At 42.1% G+C, this 23,836-nt stretch overlaps 4 protein-coding genes across 8 annotated transcripts; 2 read left to right on the top strand and 2 right to left on the bottom strand.

Annotated features, from left to right (window-relative positions):
* Positions 1–95: 95 nt before the first annotated feature.
* slc41a2b (solute carrier family 41 member 2b) lies at positions 96–13,149 on the bottom strand. Of its 4 annotated transcripts, none has more exons than XM_077499167.1 (11): positions 12,879–13,149; positions 10,610–11,245; positions 8,739–8,846; positions 7,749–7,820; positions 7,246–7,390; positions 6,849–6,995; positions 4,535–4,682; positions 3,951–4,030; positions 1,886–2,017; positions 1,632–1,780; positions 96–780 (listed from the first exon to the last, which is right to left on the bottom strand). In XM_077499167.1, the coding sequence occupies exons 2-11, from the start codon at positions 11,138–11,140 to the stop codon at positions 595–597; spliced, it is 1,698 nt and encodes a 565-aa protein (XP_077355293.1). In that variant the 5' UTR covers positions 11,141–11,245; positions 12,879–13,149; the 3' UTR covers positions 96–594. The 4 variants fall into 4 exon arrangements, with proteins under 4 accessions (XP_077355293.1, XP_077355294.1, XP_077355295.1 ...); XM_077499168.1 differs by lacking the exon at positions 12,879–13,149 and adding an exon at positions 12,713–12,867; XM_077499169.1 differs by lacking the exon at positions 12,879–13,149 and adding an exon at positions 12,721–12,860.
* Positions 13,054–15,120, top strand: nopchap1 (NOP protein chaperone 1). The gene is made up of 4 exons (XM_077499192.1): positions 13,054–13,428; positions 13,810–13,878; positions 13,970–14,103; positions 14,183–15,120. Exons 1-4 carry the CDS (start codon positions 13,371–13,373, stop codon positions 14,357–14,359), a joined length of 438 nt encoding a protein of 145 aa, XP_077355318.1. The 5' UTR covers positions 13,054–13,370; the 3' UTR covers positions 14,360–15,120.
* Positions 14,547–20,129, bottom strand: rint1 (RAD50 interactor 1). The gene is made up of 16 exons (XM_077499153.1): positions 20,098–20,129; positions 19,721–19,994; positions 19,511–19,636; positions 19,024–19,139; positions 18,772–18,945; positions 18,477–18,617; positions 18,224–18,395; positions 18,026–18,136; positions 17,519–17,744; positions 17,315–17,452; positions 17,133–17,227; positions 16,262–16,366; positions 15,794–16,014; positions 15,533–15,713; positions 15,309–15,427; positions 14,547–15,010 (listed from the first exon to the last, which is right to left on the bottom strand). The coding sequence occupies exons 1-16, from the start codon at positions 20,112–20,114 to the stop codon at positions 14,791–14,793; spliced, it is 2,436 nt and encodes an 811-aa protein (XP_077355279.1). The 5' UTR covers positions 20,115–20,129; the 3' UTR covers positions 14,547–14,790.
* A 1,748-nt stretch (positions 20,130–21,877) lies between these two features.
* prl2 (prolactin 2) lies at positions 21,878–23,793 on the top strand. Of its 2 annotated transcripts, none has more exons than XM_077499188.1 (5): positions 21,878–22,394; positions 22,459–22,637; positions 23,057–23,164; positions 23,291–23,470; positions 23,599–23,793. In XM_077499188.1, the coding sequence occupies exons 1-5, from the start codon at positions 22,373–22,375 to the stop codon at positions 23,791–23,793; spliced, it is 684 nt and encodes a 227-aa protein (XP_077355314.1). In that variant the 5' UTR covers positions 21,878–22,372. The 2 variants fall into 2 exon arrangements, with proteins under 2 accessions (XP_077355314.1, XP_077355313.1); XM_077499187.1 differs by having other exon boundaries at positions 23,054–23,164.
* The last annotated feature ends 43 nt before the right edge of the window (positions 23,794–23,836 follow it).

The raw sequence follows: 23,836 nt of genomic DNA, 5'->3' as shown, positions 1-23,836 counted from the left end.
AAAAAAAAAAAAAAAAAAGATAAAATGGCATACACACTACTGCTGTTATGTCAGCCATTTTTTTTTTGAGGGAGGGAGACAAAATGGACATACACTTAAAACACAAAGTTATAATAATAGAACAATAATACGTTGTCAACCAGTCAATCTCAACAGGCACATAGGGTACTGGATTGAATACTGGTTACTGTCATACATACAAGAGACATACTGTACGACAGAAAGAGACCATGTTGACGTGGAAAATAATATAACGTATGTTACATATGTAAACATCCACCAAAGCGTGCTACAAGCAGCCATCTCATACGGCATCCTTTGTGAGTGAGGGGAGGAATGAAGAAGAAAAAAAAGGCGGTAATATTGATTGCACCAACCAATTTGGATGTCCAATTGGAACTCTGCCACTTCGACCTAAACAAAGTCCATCCAAGAATGAAACTTGCAAAGTTGACGGCCTTCCAGGAGCCATCGACAAGACCGCCATCGTAACAAGCAAGTGCTTTGGTGCAAAAAAAGAAAAAGAAAAAAAGTCTCCACAGTGAGAGCAGCGCAAATGTACGGAAGGGAAGGGACAAGTACATCACCCGGGCATCAGTCGCCCACGTCGCTGTCCTGGTCGCCGATGAGCCACAGGAAGTGGAAGCTGAGCGCCAGCAGGGCGGTTCCCAGCAGGTCGCCCAGTGCCGTCAGGTAGGGGATGGAGAAGCTGTCGGGGTCTTTGCCGCTGCGCCACATGGCGTGCACCATCCAGTCGGCGATGCACAACAACAGCAACACCTGGCAAAGGGCAGACCACAAGCTCCGTTTTTGTCATTTGGCATCACAAGCGTCACAACACTTCCATCTTGGACATTCACGATGTGGGCAAAGATATGCTTCACTTTGCCAGAATATCACCTTTTTTTTTTCTTCTTCTTCTTTTTGGTTTTCACTTTGATTTTTTTTTTTTGGTATCATTATTGTTGTTGTTGTTCATCATGGCAGGGCAGTACTCAAGGGAGAGCGAAAATAACCACTGCTTGTGGAACACCCAAGAAGAAAATAGATATTTTACAGCATAAGCCTTTCAAGTGGACCATGAAAAAGTCCGCAAAACAGCAAAAGATGAACCCACGATAAACGAGGGAACACTGAACTGACGCAAATGACCCAGATTGTGCCCACCTCTGCCTTGACTCACAATTTGATTCATATCCAGAAATTAACAATGTAAATATGCAAGATTTGAATAACTAGCTGTCTTATGAAAATAATTGGAAGAGTCGCATTGCTCACAAGTAACGGGCTAATCAACTCAGTGAACTTTGCATGCGCTGGCTCATCTGATGCAAAGCTCACTTCAGTTCCTGCAGCAGCAGCAGCCCACATTATTCCAATTACATTACAACACTAAGACAGTCCATGCTGCACTTACTCAGAATTCAAGGCAACCACTCTCATGTCAAAACCTGAAATTATAAATAGTCCTTCCAGTGTCCTGCACCTGCCAAAGGTCTAGAATGGAGATGATGCGCACACCCCCCACCAAATTGGGCTTTACACTTCCATAAGCATATGCCAGCGACAATATTAATGGATTTAATATTGTATAAAGTAACATGAACAAATGGATATGTGTGCGTGCATACCTGCAGCAGCGCAGCAGCCAGGTAGACGGACATGAAGATGGGCGTCAGCGTGGTGTGTCCACTCTTCATCAGGTGGATGGTGTAAAGGAATATGAAATGGCCGGGGATGACCAGCAGGAGGAGAACTTGTGCAGATCGGTGATTGGCTCCTGGTTTTAAAAAATAAATAAAAAAATAAAAAAGAAAGAAAGGCACACACTTCATTGCCAAGTGCAAGAGTCCGGGCAGGTAAGACTCACTGGTACGGGACTCACCTGTGCCAAAGAAGGTGCGGCAGGGGTAGTAGCATCCCTTGGCCTCGTCAGGGACCTCCCCAGGGGCGTAGTGGAAATGCAGGAAAGTGGAGATCCGGCTGGACTGAATGGCCACCAGGTTGCCCCCGATACCTGGACACCATCGGAGGCATTCATTACAGCCATCAACATTTCTGCTTTGGACAATTTTTCTCATATTTTTGTAACTCATGTCAGTATTAGAGCAGCGCAAGAGAGATTTGATTTTATTTGTCAGAATTATGCAAATTGGAGGTTACACGTCGCATACAGAATTTGTGAAATAAAATGTCGGCTGTCTGAATGAATAATTGCTGGTTTGGAATTTGGTGACGTTTAGCCGGGGGCATAAAATGGGGGGTTGCTTGGAAGCAGAGGAGGTTTGAGGCAAGCGTGTCTTATCCAGGTCACTGGCTTTGTCAGACGGTGAAAGGGTCTGTGCCGAGACACCAGTGGGGGGTCCACGCCCGGCTCAACCTGGCCCGCTCTGCCCGCAGGGACGGATACATCAATGTGACGTGATGCGCAGAGTTAAAATATAATGAGAGTTGGGGGGAGGAATAAGCTATAAAGTAGGCAGCCATCTTATCTCAAATCAAAGGTGCACTGAAGCTAATATGCCGCGATGATGAGGACGGATTAAAAAAAATGTCATCTGCGTCAGTTGGGAGTCTGCAGGGAAAATACAAGATGATCCACAACAGAACAAAGACACGTTTCACACCACTAGTGATGAGAACACAAAGTCAATGCAATAAATAAAAAAAATACATTGCAAACAGACAGTATAATCAGGGGATTTTACATTGCATTGGAGGGTCAATAATTATGCAGCATTTAGAAAAGAGTGGTGCCTTGACTCTTTCTTAACATTGAATTCAAACCTCATCTCTCGTTGTGGAGGTTACATGTAGCAATGGACAGTGCTGGTCGAGTCCAATGATGGCGAACATGCAAGAGGAGTGAAAATGACCATAATCAAATATTACAAGGTAATATGAATTTATGGTGATGAGCCAGTTTTGCCGGCGAGGTGCTGATGGAGCGGACTTCTGTTTGTCTGCTTTGACATTCATACGGTCCACAGCTGAGACACAAATACACTCATATGGTTTGGTTTGCATAAAAATATGCTGGCTTGGCTAGAGTCCGGAAGGCAGGAATTTGCATGCCCATTATAATAACTGAAGGTGAGTGAGTATGCATAATAAGGTAATGTGGGAGTGAAGGATGAAGCAATTTCATCTGTACATTTGCTATCGAACTCGTTTTCCCTGAGAGGCAGCAGCTTCTTGTATGTTGGAGGTATAAATCTATAAGATGACATTTTCTATGTGGTCTCAATGTGTCGCAAACTTTTGCGGGTGGGTCTGGATTGCATCCCTTGCGATAAACGCGCCTTCACCGTATTTTATTTATTATTTCAAATCCAAATATCCCCCATTACCCGACACTGTAATTTCAGTCTGGGTCAACCTGATAAGATGCATGAAGCTGAAGGGCCAAAGGACATAAAGAACCATCGCACACACCAGACACCGGATTTGAAGGTTTGTGCTCATTTAAGCTGTCGTGGATTTATGGAGTGGTGTTCAAAGTGTATGACACTGTGGCCTTTTGGGGTGTAACGTTTATTTTAACGGCTACCTTGATGTTTTACTGTAAACCAGTAAAATGACTGCCTGGAGGCCATTGGCTTCCTCCTCCTTCTGCAAATACAACACTACAAAAACGAACAGTAAAAGCATATGGTCTGAATGGCCCTTGTTTTTATTAACTAAAACTTTAATTACATTTTAATCAATTCAAATATATCGTCACCCTCTTCGGTGTCTAAGTCTTTTTTTTTTTTTTTTTTTTTGACATAGGCCTTTAATTCAAGGTGTCAATAATAGATTGTAATTATTAAATAAATTACAAACAAATAACTTGACATCAATGAATAGTAACTGTAAATGTGATTTGAATGATTGTTTTAATTCCTTAAATATTTGAAATGAATTGTAAATGATTATTGGCAGCATCATTGCATGCAAGCGTGACTCACCATTGATGACGGGGGTGTACACCACAATTCCAGCCAGATTGGGGTCAGACACCGTTTTGTCCAGGATGAGCCCTCCGATGCTGCAGTGGACAAAATAATTGGATCATTTACAAGCGTGTTTACGCCTGGCCGCTGATGAAAAGTAATTGGCAACAACACAGCGCCACTCCAGCTCGCTAATGCAGACATTGGCCACTTGTTGGAATGTCGTATCAATAGGCTGAACACGGGAACATTAATTTCTTCTATCATAAGAGTTTTCTGTTTGTGCACTTCTCTAGAAATGCAGTAAAGGTCACTGGATTCACAATATGATGAAAAGAAAAGAGAGTTTGTACATTTTTGCACTGTTCACGCTCATCTATTAAAGATGGTTTGAATTGCGCAAAGAGAAAAAAAAAACCCAACAAAAATAAGCAACAAGAGCTGCATTTATAAAGCTTGGGGGACTCTGAGAGCATCCGTTCTCAGGACCTGCTGCAATTTCTTTCAGGGATGAGTCATCAGGCAAAGCAGACACAGAGTTACTAAACAGAATAACTGTTTGTCCAACCGTTCCCTTTTGAAGAGCCGCAGACAAATACCTGCTGATGACCATGGCCGTGATGACCGGCTCCCACCCGGAGTAGAGGAGGGTGCGGCTGGCCGGGTGCTTGGAGGAGATGACCATCCACAGAGGCGTCAGACACATGAAGAAGGCACAGACCAGGGAGGAAACGTACGGGGAGGAATCTGGAAGAGGGAGTCAGGATGTAGTCATCCGTCCCGCTTTAAAGTCGCCCGAGCGTGTTACAGAGCTCTGAATCACAAAGACGTTTTATGTTGGCGCAACATGTCGAATGTCTCGCATGCTAATTAAGCTGAAGCAACACAAATAACTTTTGTTTCAAACAACAACGAGTCTTCTTTTTTTAAACAATAATTGGGTTGAACACCTGTTGAAAGCCTCCACCAGCTGTTTCCCAGGTGGATCTGTTTCGCTCCAATACTAAATAACTCTTATATGCAAACAGGCCAAGATTTATTATCTGCATGGTGTCAACGCAAGCAAACAGAAAGGGCTCACTGTTCCGGCTCACTGACTTTCACATTTAATGAGGCACACGAGGTAAGAGAACCTTCTAGAGAAAAGAAAATGTGACGACACACTTGGTGATTATTAGCCATTAATGGCTTCCACTGATTTCTCCCCACCATATCTACCACTAGTTGTACTGATACCACACACAGAATCACCGTTTTAAAAACTGTAAACACTAAGCATCCCTCTGCTTTGGTCCAAAAAGTGTTCTACAACCTCTATTTTAGAGCTGTGTATTGACCTCTGCATCCTCACAGTGCAACAGGGACAGAAAATTAACAGAGTCAGATGTGACAAACCTTGTCATCAATGAAATGCTAATGCTGGCTTATTTACATTATTTTGTTGTACTGCCTGGGGTAACAAAAAGAAAAGGAAAATCCAATTAATGATTGCCTACTCTGCAAAATAATTGCGATATGCCAATAAAATAAGAGCTTACAGTATTTTACTTTGGAAATTGATATTTAAAATTGAACCCGTCTCCAACAACATTGCTTTTAGAGAAACTTCTTCCAAACAATCACATCTTTTATGACTAAATCTGTTCCTTCAATGCAAAAACACTTGATTTGTCACAGTTCCATTATATCCCTGGTATGATACCCTCAAGCAAAGGACTGCATCATTCACGGCCATTAAAAGTGCTCCATTATTAAAATTGACTGGTTGCCAGCGTCTCATCAACTCAGCTGATTTGCCCCAAAATGAAGGGCATTCATGTTTCCTTTTTCCTCAAGGAAAAAGAAACCAAAAAACAAAACAAAAAAAAAAAAAAAAAAAACAAAAAAAAAGCTTTTTGTTGCAACTTCTCAGAAAAGTATCCGTGTGGCGGCACTCAAGTACAACACGGGCATTGTTGAGGGAAGACAGACGGGCCCAGACAGCCTCATGACACCGTTCTGCTGTGGAAATATGAAATCTGAAGCGTGTTTAATAAATTGAGCCTCTGTTTTCTCTTGGAGGGAACATCTGCGTCTCGAAGGTACAGCTGACAGGGTGAGTTTCAATGTGATGCTATATTAGCGGGAAGAGCGTTGACTGTATCCTTGTATTACAAGCGGGTTTGGGTGTGACATGAATTAAACATGTGGAATGTGCCGTGAGAAGAGAGGAGGTCTGTTCTGCAAACTGAGGTTGTGCATTTGTGCTCCACAGAGAGGAAGGAGGGACCTCTACTGGCTTAATTGGAGAATTACAATACACAACCACAGAAACTCACAAGGTGGAGACAGAGCGTGGAAAATTGACTTTTTAATTGCTTGCTTAAAATTCCGAAGCAAGTCCTTTTGTTAGCTCCATGTGAAAAACTGAGTAAGCCTTCAAGATTATTCCTGCACGACTTGAGACGTGCCATTAGAAAATATTATCTGTGGCGCGTTTGCAACCAACCCTAGGTTGACCCCTCGAAACGGTAATGAAACACCAATTCCGTGATGTTTGCGATTTTGTCTGCAGTTAAAAGCCGCATGAATCTCATCTTGCTTGCTATTTATTTCCCTTTAAAAGACAGAAGACTCTTAATCATTGGCACTATATACTTTTTATAGTCAAATATTAGACAGCTGGTGGCTTGTTGAAATTTACAAGCACTAGTGTGAGGTGATATTGCACTACCACAGTCTCTCCCAGGGGGCAATAAAGAGTCAGTGTGGCGTGGCAATGGAGCAGTGGGACTACAAAGCCAAATGGGCACTTACCCCGTGTTACAGTGCCTTAGCCTCGAGCTAGTTTTGTGTTTGATACAGCTTCTCCATACTGACGCTCCGAATGGAAAACGAGTTGAAATGAGTTGCGCTTGGTGCTCATTCACCTACCGAGGCACTTGTAGAGGCCCTGGCTGATCCAGGCCAGGATGGCCAAAGTGATGAGGTCACCGAAACTGGCAGCGATAGGCGTGGCGACGTTGTCCGGGTTGATGCCCGTCTTCTTCGAGCCCACAATCACGCCCACCATGATGAAACCTGGTACAGGAAAAGTGAATCAATTTGCTTGCTGAAGTTTAATTAAGTGGGTTTTTAATCAATTAAAAAAAATTTTTTTATATGGTCTTATCGCAGATTTGTATCTACTACGGGTGAGTCTGGAACATAAGTGTTCAGTATACTGAGGAATCAAAATAAATATGATTTTTTTTTAAATGTATTTTCTTTGTCTGTCATGTGACTGATTTTGGTGCATCAAGGACACGATGCAAGCCGCCAATGCGTTCACCCTGCAGCAAAGAGGCGATGAAGGCGGTGGCGACACTGCTGGAACACAGCAGCACGGCGTGGCTCATCTGGAACTTCCCCTCCGGGATCCAGCCAAGAATCACGGCCGCCACGGCTGCCAAGAAGCCCACCACAGTGGCCTGAACCTAAACAAAACCCCCCCCAAAAAAAAAAAAAAAAAAAAAAAAAAAAAAGAACCGGTAAGCGTGTGGACACATTGTGAAACAACGGACAAACAGGGACGATACAAACGTGCTCCGATGTGTTCAATGTGTGGGTGTATGATTAACAGCGTCTCCATCGAGCAGATGTCATTGACATGGTAAGTCTGAGGCAACACTAACATGGGCTCATCCTCTTCCAACATGTTTTTAGAACATGACACACGTACTCATTACATAAGTCCTTGTGTCCTCTGTGTGTTTACAAGGAGTGGGGAGGTAAGTGATATTCAAAAATGTTTTTTTTTTTTGTTTTTTTTTTTAAAGTACAAAAGCAATTTACCTGCTTGAGTGCCAGGTTGCCTATTATTAGATTCCACTTCTCTATAGGTGAGTCCATCTTGCCCACATTCACCTGTGTTGGGTGCACACAACAAAAGCAAATAAGAATGTCTGTTACAGTGACCTTTTCCCACAGAGAATGTTTGCTTGTCTATTCTCATGCTATTGTTTTTAAGTTCTTTCACTTCTTATCCTGTGGTATGGTGTGGAATGTTTTGTTCTGTGGCCAAATGAAGGGCACCACAATTACTTCCTTTTGTTTTGAATTACTTTTGCATTACTCATTACAATACCCAGCTCCATATTTGCAGCTGGGAACGAGTTGTACGTACACAAAAAGTAAAAACTGAAATATCAGTAACACCCACAGACTGAGGTTTGGCCCATTCTGACAAAGTTGACAATGTGTCAAAAGTCTTTTCCAGCTCACTTGAGCTAAAGCTAAATCCACTCCACGGCAAATGTGAGGAATTCCACAGTGAATGTGAGGCCTGTGTGTGGGGAACCATGGGGGGGGTCAAAGTAAACAAATGCCGATTTTTGCTGGCTACTTGGTAGCGCTTTAAGAAGTGAAACAAGTGAATGAAGTGAAATGTTAAACGGGTTGAGCAAATCTAGTGGATTTCCATGCTGTACAGTAATTCTTCCTGCAAAGTAAACATCAAAGTTAAGGAATTAAGTACACACTGACAAACTGTCAGTATTTCACATACTAACGGTCACTATGATATCTTATGCATGTATTTCACATAAAGAAAAACTACTGAGACTCATAATTCAAAAACCAATCAATCGGAACGCACACTTTTTACTGCCTAGTATTTATATATTTTTTGTCTCTTTTTTTTTGGACAATTTTAATGAGGGGTACAGTTTGAAGAAGGCCCTTATTTGTGTTGAATCATCCATAATCTAAGGCCAAACTCCTCCCTTTTGTGTCAGCTGGTAATAAATGAGCAAATAACCAGTGTGTGCGTGCGTTTGGTCTAACCGCTGTTGAGAGGCGTGAGGCCAGAGTCATCTCCAAGTTGCCCTTGAGGCCGAGCAGAGCAGGAACCAGGATGAAGATTTCAGTGATGTGCTCAAACGCCTCCCAGTGCTGTGTGCGCAAGACAAGGACATTTGATTAGACTCAGCTTATCCCGAAGGGGGACCATGTGTTGTACTTTGAGAGATATGTTGGAGAGGGAGAACAGAACGCCTAGATACTGCCACACTTAGACATTCATCGACTGTCTTATCTTTCTCTGACATTTCTGTCTTTATTTATTCAATTTATTTTTTTAATCTGAACCGCTTATCCTCATGATGGTCATAGGCATGGTGGAGCCTGTCCCAGCTGTCGTCGGGCAGCCAGCCAGCCTTGGGTCACCAGCCAGCGGCAGGGAATACACAGTCGAACAACCATACACACCTAGGAACAATTTACTGTTTAATTAACCTACCATGCATGTTTTTGGAATGACTGGGAGGAAACCGAAGCACCCGGAGAAAAACCCACGCATGTACGGCCCGGGGGAGAACATGCAAACTCCACACAGGAAGGCCGGAGCCCGGAATCAAACCCAATCTTCGACAAGCTTTGGATGTTTGACAATCAAACACAACCTCCCAAATCATGTCGATGAGGCTAAAGTGTATCATTACGATATGTTTGCTGGACAACTTCAATGAAAGTAATTAATTTTGCTGGCAATACATCAACAGAAGTCATTAAAGCAACAATGTGTACTGACTGCCTTCTTAAAAAGGACCTTTCAGTTGTTGGTTGTTAATTAGAACGCTACCGATTTGGAATGCCCCAGACAACAGCCAGGCCTAAATCCAAATGAAATTTGTACATGTTATAGGTCCCAATGTTTTGTTGCACTGAAGTCCTGAACTTATTATGGTTGAAATGTTTTTACACAATTCTTTTATATTCTCATTTATTGAAAGTTACCACTGGCCGAAATTAACTTGTTTTTTACATGACATTGCACTCAAAAATTATGTTTAAATAGTTCTAATGAAAACAAAGTCCCTCTAATTTTGGGATTTAGCTTTTACTCCGGTTGGGAAGAAAAAAAAAATGTTTATTTTGTTTTGAATATGAACTTCAATAGAAATCAACATTTTGATTCAATTTCTCATTGAATTTAATATGTAACTAATATAGAAATTTAAATAAAAAGTCTCTCCCAATTTGAAAAATGTTTTTTTTTTTTCTGACATACAAAAAGATAAATATTTTTTGTTTTGGATACACATTTTTAAAATATCACAAAAATAACAGGTAAAAAGTAAGTAACATTTTAAAAAAAATAGCAAATTTCTGTTGTGCTACAAAGAAAACACAAGAATAAACCAATCACAAAATTAAGAGGTATGAAATATGTTTGAAAACCAAAACTAAATAATAATAATGTAATTAAAGAATAAAAGAAACAACTATTTGGAAAACAATACAAAACTTAAAAGCACAAAAATAAGACTAAGTGGGAAATTAAAAAAAAAAAAAAAAAAGAAAGAAAAGAAGAGGAAAAATCATTAGAAAAAAAATGTTAGATGAATTTTAGTTTTCATTTTCTTTCAAGTTTTTTTTTCATAACGGGGAAAAAAACATTGGGATAAGCCAGCCCCCCCCCCACCACCCCCAAAAAAAAACAAACAAAACAAAACCAACAAAAAAAAAAAAAAAAAACGTATAAAATGTGGTCATGTATAGTTCTCACTCAAGCAACAACAGGGTCTCAGTGGAGGTTCTGATCCAAAAAGGACTACTTTACCTTGATAACAGTGTGTCAATTCCAGTTTCTACAAAAGATCTGCCAAGAGTTAAACAAGTGCAGAAGAATGTAGTTAAATTGCAGCTCACATTACCTGCACAATGTCCAGCACCATCCCGGCTGATACGGTTCCAAAACCGGCCAATAGGAAAGGCACAAGGATCTGAAAAGCCATGGCCAGAGGCGACTCCTTGGGCAAAATGTGCACACTGGGTTGTGCCTCTGCATCTACATCCTCATCGCCATCCGCCTCGTCTCTGGACAAACTCCTTTCAGCCAACATGGGCTCCAGTTCTGAGTAGCTTCCATCTCCCGAGTCCGACAGAGTGACAGAGGAGCGAGAGGCGCGGTCCAGCAGCCGTCGGCCTTCGAGGTGAGGCATCTCCTGTCTGTAGCCGTTCTGGAGCGTGCCAGACTCTGGTTTGGCACTGAGGTCAGCCAAAGACAGACGCTCCTCCTGGAGCTTGGTGTAGCCGGTGGGGACCATTGCTTGGAGGAGGGAGGTGAACCGACCGGCGGATTTCAGGGAGAGAGCACTCCCGATTCCACCTGCGCCACTCATGCGTACCGTCAGGCTAGAGCCCAGGGAATCCCCGATCGCTCCGCCGAGACTCTGGATGCTCATGATCGGGTCCCGTGCAGCAGCGACTCATCTCCAACTTCCTCAACTGAGAATGGGTTTTAAAATGACACTGGTGAGGCATCCATTTCAGGGGGTTGGAGACTCGGCCTGTAGAGAACAAAAAGGAGAACAAAAATGTATCCATCCGACATCCATTCTTTTATGCTTATCCTATCACGAGTGGTTGAAGTTGGTGCCTATGTCAGGTGAAAGGCAAATTAAACAAGACTGATTAGACATTCACAGGACACATAACCTAATCACAAACAACCTCTTCAATAAACCTAATGTGCATGTTTACCTCAGAACTGTGCTAAGAATTCACTACAGCACAGTTTATGAAAGGTGTTATATAAAGTTGCCTTGCCTACCACACAGACCAGGGTTTTTACTGCGTACAAAATGCAGAGGCGGCCACCTCCACCTAATTTGCTCCCCACCTCCAGTCTGAGCCACTGATATTGCTCAGCACAGCACTCCAGCTGTGTTGATTGAGCTCGGCAGGAACGCATCTTAACTGCAGTTGCAGTGTTGCGCCATTACATCAAAAGCAGTGCGCCAGAAAGACCTAAGTAACAACTGAAGAAGAAACAGCTTTTTCCTTCTTTCTTTTTTTATTTTTTAACTTTTATATACTGAAGAAAAAACATCATGGAGCAACCGTTGCGCACACACATTTCCTGGTTGCAAAAAGCAGAGATGGCCAGCCATCGGCAAAGTCATAAAAACAGCGTATATACAATAAACATAATAATGTTTTACAATAACGTTGAACTATATTTACAATTTAATATGTGCTAGTGGATGAATTTTTAATGATTGTTGTTTTTTAAAAAAGGAAAAAATTCATGGCAACTTTGTATTCTTATCATTTCTAGTCCCTGAATGTCACCGCCGCCAATGCCGATACCTTAAAATAAGACACCCATCATAGTCAGGGTGATACCACCGCTGCCTCAATTTGAGCCAGGAAAAAACCTGCAGACAGCTATTCACACCTTTAATTTAATATAAAGCCTTTAACTACCCTAACAGGTAAATTCCACACAGTAGTTGAACTTGTAACTGTCAAACATTTTTTTTATTGTGGAATTTCGTCATTCCTTTGTGGAAGACTAGCGCTTGAGAATTAACATTTTACTACTGTATAGCTTGTACAGTACATATTTTATCCATCCATCCATTTTCTGAACAGCTCGTAACAAGATTTCAGCAAAACTTTAAACTGGCTAATCCATTTATTGTACTTGTAGTCAATGTAATGTATATGCAGCACTCACATGAATTAAACAGCTAAAGCCGTATCCGCATAAATAAGGCCTACGAAAATAAAGTCTTCAAAATATATGCATGCGAAACTCAAACTGGACTCAATAATGACAGTGTGAACACTGGGATGTCATTTCGGCGTGTAAGAACGCAGTCCTGCGTACTCACTTACTCACGGTTGACACTTAGTTGAGACAACGCCTCAGTGTAAAAGATTCACGTCAAACGAGTTTGTTTTGAGAATAGTCGAAAAGGCAAGCAAACGTTCCGCACATTTATGTTTGTATTAGCATCATGCTACATTACCAGCGTACAAATGAGAAATGTTTGGAGGCGCCACCAGCCTTCTTCCGTTCAACAAAAAAAAGACTAGAATAACAGAAGCTAAGGTAAACATTTAGGACATAACCGAACTATGCGGTACAATTCAATGTGTGTCCGTTTTAAGTGTGTTTTTTTTCGGAGAGTTTACCATATTTCATCCCAATTGGTAGGAGATGCACGCAAGCCGATGATGACAGCCACACACACAGCCGCGTCAGTGGCAGAGCTGGCCGAAGATCATCTACGTCAAGATGATGTGCCACTTCTTTTCCAGCCCGTGCCGCTCTCTTTTCATTACATGCGTTTGACAAAATCGTGATTCTTGAGACGTAGTGAGACGTCTAACTAAACGTCAGACGCGTTTTAAATAATTTGTCAATTCAATGTTCAATGTAACATATAACATGAAAAATAAGCGTAAATTTGAACTATAACTACAAAAGCTCTCAAAATGTAACACACGTCAGTACAGTACGTTTATTTTATTCTTATTTATTTATTTTACAGAATTCCTCCGGAACGCTAGAGGTCGGAACACGTACATTGAGCACTGAGCAACAGCGTCAACGATATTACTTTTAACCCGGATGTTGTTCTGACCAAAACTAAGCTCACGTTTTGCAGTCGTACTACTTCGGTAATGGATAGCAACAGTAAATCAAGTTCACAGGATTTGCTCTCATGTGGTAGCAGTGGCGGTAAGCAAAGAAACTTCTTTTTGCTCTTAAAAGGCAGGTTAAATTGAAGATGGGGTTGCTTAATTTGCGCGATTTGGTTCGAAAAAAATCACATACTACAGAGGGTCCTTAGGTGACACATAACCAAACATATCTAAAACAGTGACTACAACGGCAAGTGGTCGTGTCTTCCTCTCCCGCGTTTAGGCAAGTGGATATTTTGCTGTGACCGGCAACTCTCCTGCTAGCGCTATTTTCCCCTGTACGGCTCTAATTGGTCAATCGCCTGACCGAATCCTTAGAACATATAGGCTTTCATTCATAGGCGCAGAATTTGTATTCGTAGTTCTCGGGTGATTCATGGGCTTTAAAGACTTAAATCATGTCATTTTGTCGCCTCAGGTCTCGTTGAGAAGCTGCTCCTTACACCACCGGCTGGTCTGACGACAGAAAGAGTTCCTCGAAGCAGTGGTGAGATGAACTGTGGTCACGTGATTATACTTAACATTGGAATTCAGAATAAATGCATATACAAATAAAATGTTTTTGTGTTATGGAACAGTGATGGAACGGCTGCAAAGTTTCCTCCCGCAGATAGCAGAAGCCAATCATAAACTAAAGCAGCAGATTGAAGAATCTCCTGCAGGACATTTCAACATAGAGGATGTCGAAGGAGCAGAGAAAGTAATTGAGATGGTGAGTAAAAAGAATTCTCACTGTAGTTTGATGACCTGATTTGTTAAAAGTTGTCTTAATTCTTTCTTGCGGTTTCCAGGACATTGCGTTGGTAGAGCTCAGCGGATCTGAAAGCGAGCCAGAGGAGGATTCTTCTGACTCTGAGGACGGGGAGGAATCTGAGATTATTTTATGTGAGAGGAGTCTCAGACTACCAGGACACAAAGGGAAGAAGGAGAACATTAACATTCAGGTTGTAGAACAGCCGGAGAAATAGATGTCATCCACATTGGAGATTTGACTTTCTATTGACAAGAAGAGGTTTGACAAGACCGCAAAGGTCCCAAAAGCTCCAATACTGAAATGAAGAGCATCCCAGGAACAGTTTGCACTTTTCCAGATCGGAGACAAGTCATTTGTCTTAAGAGTCATAACAGATCCAGTGACCACATCATGTTTGGGGATTCTTTTTTTTTTTCTTTTTCTTTCCCCAATACGTAATCATGATTGGTGTTACAGTCTTCATGTACAGCAAGTCATGATGGATAAGAATGGATGATATTTGTAATAGAATTAGTCATGATACCAGCAAAAATTACAGAAAAGGACTGATGGGTTTTATAATGAGAACAGGCGCATCGATATAAATTTAGGACATGATACAAATGAAAGGTTCAATTGTGGGCCGATAGGTTTGAGATGCAATTGTCACTGTCCAGGCCAGGAGGCCCTGAGGTTAAAGAGAATTAATACGTCACAAGGGGCCAAGTAGTAAATGCCCAACTCATTCAAGGCGGACTGCGGCGAAGGGTCATCCCTTCCCGCCCAATCTCTCGTGCCCTCTGCCGAAGAAGACTCCTTGATGAGGTCTCTCAGCAGGATAGCCGAACCCACGTTGAGGCATAAGATGATGCAGGCTTCCTTCACACTGGGAAGACAGGAAATTTGATTTAAAATGTGATTGTGCTTTTTTTTTAGCTTAATGTTATGTTAAAAATATACAGTATGACATTTAAAATAAAAAATAATGTTCATCAACACGACTACAGTGTCAGTCAAAGGTATATGTTAAAATGGAGCAATGCCTTCACAAATTAACCACGTTCTTCAATGATGTGTGCTAGTCATATACTGTACAACTGGCCGATTTCCAATTTGATGGAATTTTCTCCCCTTTAGCAGATGAATGTAAACGTAGTGTATAATAAAAAAATTTCTGTACTTACTGCTTAAAAAAGTTTTCAGGTCGTTTGCAGTAATGACCAAAGAGGGGGAAAAGATTTCTGGTCATGTCAAACTGAAGCTGAGCTGCTCCTCCGTCACTAAAATGGTTCGACAGAACTACCTGAAAGAGTGTCAAAACATATATAAAGTCACTTTTATTAGGACAACTGGTAACACTTTCAAATTATGAATTAAAAAAAGGTGATTTATCTGCTTAAGTCCTTACTTCCTGGTAGAGGAAACTGTCCAGTCTCTCTGCAAGACCCTGCCAAGCCAGCTGGAACAGAGACAGACTTAAAACCTGGTGCAGGTTCAACAGACTGTCCCTGATGCAAAGCATCATGGGACATGCGGAACTGGACAAAGACATGGTGGACAAGTCGTGCTGGGATGGATGAGAAAACCACCTACATGGGGAGGACAACAGAGGTGATTAATATGAAAGTAAAGCTCATGACTCACCATGATAAACACTCATAATCCTCACCTATCTTGGCAGTACGCTTTGGCTTTTTCCGTGATGTCCCTCATGATGCCATCCAGCAGTCGGCCCATCATGTCTCCTCGAAGTCGATCCAGCAGGGCCAGCAGGCCTTCGAACAGCGAGCTCTCCAGAGAGGCCAGGCGACCCATCTCCATCATCCCCAGGCCTCCCACCACTACCTCGTCACCCAGGGACACGGCTGCCTGCTGCAGCTGCAGGAAAAACTAAACAAGCGCTTTGTTATTTGAATGTCTTGTCTGTTTTTCTAATTAACCAATGAAAATAAATATACATTTCTAAAACTAAAAGCATTTGGACACATGAATATGCATACAATCTAAAGGACTAAATTACATATTCAGTTTAAAAAATTCACAATGAAAATAAACATTCGTATACATACAAATACAATAAAATGTCTAAACCGAATTCAATGGTGGCAAATTGTCACATAAATAGACTGGGCCTTACCACGTTGTCTCCCCAGTCTGTCAGGATGGTGGAAATGTAGTTGACGGCGTTGAGTATGGCACAGTAGCGTGGACTGAGTGGGCAGCGTGACTCCTCCTTCATCACCTTGGATGAAATGGATTAGAAGAGCAGTCAGTTGAGAGCAGACATCTGTGCAGGCAAAACAATGACGAAGCGTCCACCTTCATCCATACCAACATCCTGCATACGCAAAAGTTGGTGTTTAAAGAAATTTACACAGAAACCAGGGGGGAAAATGTGCACAAAAATGATCTAAAAACATACTTAATAGATTGTGTTAAAGTTATGTGGAACCGACTCCATGAAGGTTATTTTCAATCATACAATTAGGTCCACATTTATTGAGTGAGTTTTTATGATTTCATGCCTTGAAACACCACCACAATGTTCTGAAACATCCATGATGTGATTATTGTGCAGGGTTTCTGCAAATTACAGCACCCAATTAGTCAATTGTCCAACTACTTTTGAGCACCCGGGAATGGAAGAATTCTGCATAAAATGGCTGTCCATCCTATATGGCAAATTTCTCAACATTTTGTTTTCAATTTTTTTTTTTTTTGAAAGACTTCTGAGGTGTCCTCGTAAAAGTTCTGTTACACTCTCATGCACACTGGTTGAAACAACTCAGTATTGGTCGGGACAGTTCAGTATCACGTAAAGGTACCACTTCTCACCTTGACCACCTGTACAATGTGTGAGTTTCGTTACCATGGTAGCTGAGTTAGCACATTGCGACTAGGCAAGAGGTGACTAAAGCAGCCTAGATTCCGAAGAGAAAAGCGATGACTGTATTTTCACTTATGAAGGCAACCCAAACCCTATGCAAATGTATTGTTAACATTATTACCTGAGTGAGTCGTATACGGAAGTCATCTACTAACTCTTTCTGCAGCTCCAGAAATTTCAGCTGTGCAGACGGACAAGGTAATTCCCGATAGCGGTCTAAGAAAAAACAAAAAAAAACGGATAAAAGGGCAGATTTTAATACTATAATGGAGTTCAGTGTTATCCGGATGGGGCCAGCCTTACCGGTAATGACCTGGAGCAGAGTCATGAACGTCTCAGCGCAATCGGGGGACTTCAGCTCATCCATGTCTCGTATGTCTTTGTACTGAGAGCTCCACGCTCCCTCAGCAGACAACATGGCGTCGACCTTCTCCACCGCCACTGCACACACAACACCGTTGCAACTCAAGGTGCGCCACCACCTCCAGAGAAATTTGTCAAACCTACTCTTCTTCTCCACCGTCAGCCATTTCTGGAGGATGTCGTCATCAAGCAGCAGGTGGAGCAAGCCCGGCAGAGCAGCAGGGTACGAGTGGTTGCTCCGCAACTCCTTCTCGAACTGCAGCACTTCCTCCACCATGTGACAGAAAAGCGTGTCGTCATAGAGGAGGCGGGATGCGTCGCCAGCAACCTTCTCCTGGACTAAAGACAGTAGGCCTCGACACAGCTCCACCTGAACTCAAAGAAGATGAAAGAGTACACTCAATATTATATCTCTCTTTTTTTTTTTTTAGCACCAGGATGTTGCAGTTAGTAAACTCTTGTTTTTTTTTGGGTTTTTTTTATAAATAAATTCTAGAAAATCTTGATAGATAGATAGATAGATAGATAGATAGATAGATAGATAGAATATGTGTACATATTTTAATAATTACAAGTTTTCTAATTATTGTGACAGTAGCATTCAATAACGAGCAGTACTATGTCTGCAAAGGCAAATTTCCTGGTACACACCCTGGCATTGATGTTGGCATTAGCTCGGTCCAGGATAGGTTGGATCTTTTCTTCCATGAAAGTTGTGCTGTTCCCTATCCACATAAGCACCTGAGTCAAGTACCACTCTGGCTGCAAATGCACACACAGATGCAAGGTTCACAAACAGAGGGTTACTACTGTTTGCGCGCGTGCGTGCGATGAGTGACGGAGAGCAACCTTGCTAGGAGTGTTAGTCTGTCGATTGCCATAAAAGTGATATCGGAACCTCTTGCTGAGTGGCTGCAGCATGATCTGGATGGGCAGGCAGAGGGGAGGAGCTTGGGGAAAAGCAACTGGCTGGGCTTCGGCTTTGGAGGGAGGCGACGTCCTTTGAGAAATGAGGTCATCGCTGCACACAGGAAAGTTAAGGAATCTGACGTTTACCCGAGTCACTTCATACACTTGGGTGGATGTTTGAAGTGAAGGATACGATGTCTGTAGGGCCAACAGCTGTGTGACCAGCAGCTCCAGCTGACTGGCCAGCTCTTGCCCATTGGCAGTAGGTGTGAGGGATTGGGTCGGAGGGGATATGATTGGCCAGTTGAGCTGTGTCAACACCTTCTCCAAATCCCTGAGATTTGCACAGCATCAAGAAAAGTTTTTAATTAACCAAAAATATTTCAATTTATTTCAATTGGGAAGAATTATTTAATTTACAACCTCATTAAAATCATAATTCACTGTATGTCACACATTTGCTTCTCAGTGATGAAGTAGGTGGTTACCCAGTCAGCCGATCCTTGATGATCTTGTGCCAGAACTGAAGAGTTTCTCGGAGGAAGTCGCGTAGATGAAAGCATTTGGACTGACTGAGGCCGGCATCCATCACAGCCATGCTCTCCACAGCCCTGATGGCCTCCCACACGCTGCTGGTCATCAGACACTGCTGGACGACAGCACTTTGCACGCACAGTGTGAATTGAATACAAAATTGGCTTAAAAAAAAAAAAAAACATGTCACATGTTCGTTTTAGTACCTGAGCTCTTCAACGTGCTGAAGGCAGCGTAGATACTTCATGTGTCTCTCCACCGTCTCCACTTGGCTCAACTTCTGGCCGAGAGTATCCATCCATGGATGGGAACTCCGGAGGTGCTACAAGAGGGAATAGAGAACGGCTTTATCCAAATATTCGAGGAGGGAATTGATCATAATTAAAATCACACATTAATGGTTGAAAGATACTGTGTTAACTTATAATAGTTATACAAAGAACCCACCTATGTGTAGAGAATAATGATAGCTCTTACCATGAAGTTATTATTTTTACTATTACATTTAATATTGTGGTGCAATGACTAACTATGACTTTTTGTTTGTTTCAGGGACAGTCTGGCAAATACTCCCAAATCCGTTTCTCGACACACTTCAATGTGACTAGTTTGTACAGTGTCTAAAGAAATAAAAAATACTGTAACTGTAATATGGATACAACAACAACAACAACAATAATAATAATAATATACCTGCTGCAGTTTTGTGGAGATGACTTTCTCCCGTTTCAAAAGCTCCTCCAAAGAAGATCTGGCATCTTTAGCAGCAGACAGAGCTGCAGACACTTGGGGAGGTACAGAGTTGGATACTGTCAACACCTAAGGGACGTACAAGACACATCAATTAAAACATGAACAACGCCTTGTAAATCAATTTTCAAGCTCATTTATGTTAACGGTCACCTGTTCTTCCAGAATGCGGTTGTCTTCTTTTAATTTATCCAGCAAGCTGCCGACATTCTTCAGAGATTTCACGTCGCTACCCACTTCTTTCTCTATAAACTCCACCACGTAGTCACGGAGTTCGTCGGAAAGGTCCGAAAAACATCCGTTGTCAAGTGTATCGATTATAACGGGATTTGAAGACGTCTTTGACAGATTTTCAGTTGGTCTCTCCTCAGCTGCGGAGGCCGCCATCTTGGCTCTGATAGTCAACAAACTTCCTGCCACGAAGATGCTACGTAAATGCGAAAGCGCTTGTTTTAAGAATAAGCGTCCCCCGCAGGCGGCGATTTGGAGCAATTAATTTATGTTAACTGAATTTGAGAGCCCATACTGACCTTTTTCGGCATGCCATTAAAAAAAACTAAACAAAACAAAAATATCACGGGGGTTTATAACATTAAAACGTGAACCATTTCAAGGATGTTCACACTGTATTGTGTTGAAGAATTATGGCCAAGACCAAGAACAAAAAAAAAAAAAACCTTTCACAATAAAATTAATTCCCCGACAGCGCGCTTTAAACGTGAAACAGTGTCCACTGCACGCCGAATATGCAACCAGGAATATAGAAAACCCTGCCTACTTTTTATATTTAAAGTCGTTTTCATTGGTACTGTAATATTCCGCATAAATGTTGACTTTTGGTTTCCGTTGGCTGCATCATATTTCCTATTTTACTTTTATTTTTAAATTTTGTAAAACATTTGTAAAATATTTAATGTAGTGAATTTTTATACTTTAATGTAATCATACTCTATTATTTTATTTTAACCACACCTCCGTCATCACTTCATCCGATCACCACTTTTAGCACCGACAGACAGAGGTGGGCATCCCATTCAGTACTGATGCCACGGACTGTTCATCAGACTGTCGTCTACATACAGAGCGGGTGTCTGGACTGAGAGCTCTGTCGGACCTTCACCCGGATAGCGATGACTATGAGGGACGAAAACCCACTTCTGCAATGCTTAGGCCGGTTTTTCTCCTTCTTCATTTGTCATTCAGAAGCCTACTGATGGAATGCCCATCTCTGGTTAATAAACAAAATGCTACATTGAGATTGAGTCCCCAGGTGCCGTTTGTGCCCCGACAGACTGTTAAAAAAAAAAAAAAAAAAACGAAAAAAAAAAACGCCTCTGGCCAGGGAGCAGGTCAGTCTGAAGAGGGCAAGGGGACAACGTGCCAGTGTATTCCTGTGAACGTGCGGCAGAATCACGTGGCATCTCCATTCATCACTGATGCAATCATTGCAGAAAATGTGTCCAACGGTAAGAGGACCCTAAAACCTCTGTTTGTTTTACCAAAAGAAACATTTTGGATTTTGTCCTCTACATTAAATATTCAACTCCCATATAGCCCATTAGAAGGACGAATGACTCATCCAATTCACAAATGTTAATATATCCCTTCCAGAGATGTGACTCAGTGTTTTGGCATTACCGTGGTCATTATCCCTGTTACTTGGATGATTCTTTATATTTGACATGGTGACTCTACAGGTCAGTTAAAATACGACAGCGAAGACATGGAGTTTCTACAACTATAAGATTGAAACTAATGCTGGGTCCCAACCCACACTTTGTAAAACCCTGACCTACAGTACGTATGCTGGTGAGTCAGCTGCTTACGACATGAATTCAAGATACTATTGTTTGACATTCAACCATCTTTGAACACATAGTGACACAATGCTGCTCTCAGTGGCATTGTCAGCTCTGCAGAAGGTCACTCGTCCGGCCAGTCTTCTCTTCCTGTTAGTGCTTCCAGTGACCTTTTTTGTCATCTGTTCTCAGGGCCTTGCCACATGGCTGCGGAGTAAACCCCAACGTTTGAGAATGGTGAAATGGCATCCCTTCTTAATGATGTCATTGCTTTCGTAGAGCGCCCGGGGTTAGTCGGGTTCGGGCTTGCACACAGGAAGACAACACGTGCACCGGGCCGGGGCGTGAGGGACACTTGTGTGCAGTCACGGACAATTCATATCAAGTACAACATATGTGGCTCTCAGTGGAGCCTTTTATAGATAAAGACCATTTGGAAAGTATTCACAGCTTTTCCCCTTTTCTTATGCTACAGCCTTGTTTAAAAATGGACTAGCTTGGTTTTTATATAACATACTGTTGTACTGTATATATTACATATGTTATATACAGTATGATATTTGTATTTAAAAAAAAAGAAAAGTTGGTTCTATGTGTTTAGCTTGATTGATTCTTTTAGCTCATTTCTATATGGATGAATACATTCATTTTACCCGCAACATTCTACACAGCACCACCATGACGTACACAAATCCCAGATTCTCATACAAATCCATCCATCCACTTTCTATAGTGCTTGTCATTTAGATTGTGGCTGAGCTCAAGCTTATCCCAGCTCAAAATATAAACCTTGCTATGTCCCCATTTGTGGTTGTTTTCTGTGTGTGTGATCTCAAGCTATGATTCATGATTCACAGGAGTACTACAGTATGTCAAATGCTTGACCCCTTTTTAACCTGCCTGCCTCCCCGCCTCCTCGCTCTTGTGGTCACTATTAAAGACAAGAGTCGCAGAGGGACCCTCACACTTTCCACTCGGAGAAAGGAGCTCCTCCTCAGTTTGCAGGATGCCGCGAAACCTCACATCAGGTACTTCTACCGCTTTGTTTGCCATCTAAATCACCCCGTTTATCTTGTCAATTCTTCCTATTAGTTTGGCTATTATTGGCCAGTATATCGCTGGGCAGTAGACTGGCCAACGTGGCTGCAGCACCCATCTGTGCCAACGGCCAGACCAGGTGCCGTGTCCTCTCGCTTGCCAACCTGTTCGACAGAGTCATCCAGCACTCGGCCAGGATGCACGGCATCTCCAACGAGCTTCACTCGGAATTTGTAAGTTCCATTTTTTTTTTCCAGCCTTCCTAAGTGTTTAGGAAGTCAAATGTATATTGTTTGCTCGGAGTATAATTGAAATTGGTTATCTGAAAAATGAAAGAATCTTAGTAGATGGTTTTAAGAAGCCCATAAAAAAAAAAAATATATATATATATATATATATATATTTTTTTTTTTTTTTAATGCCATTGGTTCAGCACATTTCCATCTCTGTTCATCAAAATACTAATAATTTGTCAATTAATTTACAAGCCTCAGACTGTCTCTTATAACTCAGGATTGCATTACGAAAACTATCGACTCATTTGGATTAAACCTCACATGTATTGCCAGTCATCACTGCTTTACGCTGCTACCCGCTGACATTTACATGACATCAGACCTCTGATATTTTCTCTTGGATGCACGCCAAGCAGGAGCAGTACGTTGTGCCCAGTCGGAATCACATCGGAAGGGTTAGTCGCAACTGTCACACCTCCACCCTTCTCACCCCCAACGGCAAGGAAAACGCTCAGAGAATAGCGGTAAATCCACCTCAACGTTACACCCTGCCTGCTATGACGCGTTGACTGCATTTATAATTCCCCATAGAACGTTTCCTGAGATAACATTTTCGAAACCCATTCCCAATTGTCATATTGCGAGTGTAGCGCGAGGAGCTAACCGAGGTGATCCTGAAACTGTTGATGGCGTGGAGAGACCCCCTGTGGCACTTCCACCGGATCATAGCCCACCAGCACGACCTGGCCAACTTCAGCTCGGACAAGGCCCTTGAGATGAGCGCCATGGTGCACGAGCTACGCAAAGGCGTGGAGAAAGTGGCCGAGAAGGTATTAGGTTGTTAACTACAGATTTAATATGATACTGACAACTATTTGAGTGTATTTTATTTTTGTGTTGGACACCGTTTCTGTCTGGTATATTGTGTGTGTGTGTGTGTGTTTTTCCTCTACCTTAGATGCAGACACTGGGGATGATTAGCAACTCTGTCAGCACGCTGTCGTCCCTGGAAGATCTCCTGCCCTCGGATAGTGGCGAGTGGCGCCTGATGAAAGACCACGAGCTCCTCTACTGCTTTCGCCGCGACTCGGACAAGATCCAGAACTACCTGAAGATCCTCAAGTGTCGCATCGTACCCGAGCACGGCTGCTAAATGGAAGAGTAGAGGATGAATCATTTGCTCAACGTCAGGGAAT

This window comes from Festucalex cinctus, chromosome 16 (genome assembly GCF_051991245.1).
Source record: "Festucalex cinctus isolate MCC-2025b chromosome 16, RoL_Fcin_1.0, whole genome shotgun sequence".
Taxonomy (NCBI): Eukaryota; Metazoa; Chordata; class Actinopteri; order Syngnathiformes; family Syngnathidae; genus Festucalex; species Festucalex cinctus.
This window is presented reverse-complemented; position numbering and strand designations above follow the sequence as displayed.

Excerpts from the sequence above, each read along its gene's own strand:
- slc41a2b (XM_077499167.1), bottom strand. The coding sequence starts at position 11,140 with ATGAGCATCCAGAGTCTCGGCGGAGCGATCGGGGATTCCCTGGGCTCT. Across the intron at positions 7,821-8,738 it reads CCTCACGCCTCTCAACAGCG|GTGAATGTGGGCAAGATGGA; the intron begins GTTAGACCAAAC and ends CACCCAACACAG. Across the intron at positions 1,781-1,885 it reads CCGCACCTTCTTTGGCACAG|GAGCCAATCACCGATCTGCA; the intron begins GTGAGTCCCGTA and ends TTTTAAAACCAG.
- nopchap1 (XM_077499192.1), top strand. The coding sequence starts at position 13,371 with ATGGATAGCAACAGTAAATCAAGTTCACAGGATTTGCTCTCATGTGGT. Across the intron at positions 13,429-13,809 it reads CTCATGTGGTAGCAGTGGCG|GTCTCGTTGAGAAGCTGCTC; the intron begins GTAAGCAAAGAA and ends TTGTCGCCTCAG. Across the intron at positions 14,104-14,182 it reads CAGAGAAAGTAATTGAGATG|GACATTGCGTTGGTAGAGCT; the intron begins GTGAGTAAAAAG and ends TGCGGTTTCCAG.
- rint1 (XM_077499153.1), bottom strand. Across the intron at positions 17,745-18,025 it reads ATGCCAACATCAATGCCAGG|GTGGAGCTGTGTCGAGGCCT; the intron begins GTGTGTACCAGG and ends CTTTGAGTTCAG. Across the intron at positions 17,453-17,518 it reads GCTGACGGTGGAGAAGAAGA|TGGCGGTGGAGAAGGTCGAC; the intron begins GTAGGTTTGACA and ends TTGTGTGTGCAG.
- prl2 (XM_077499187.1), top strand. The coding sequence starts at position 22,373 with ATGCCGCGAAACCTCACATCAG. Across the intron at positions 22,395-22,458 it reads GCCGCGAAACCTCACATCAG|TTTGGCTATTATTGGCCAGT; the intron begins GTACTTCTACCG and ends TCTTCCTATTAG. Across the intron at positions 23,471-23,598 it reads TGGAGAAAGTGGCCGAGAAG|ATGCAGACACTGGGGATGAT; the intron begins GTATTAGGTTGT and ends CCTCTACCTTAG.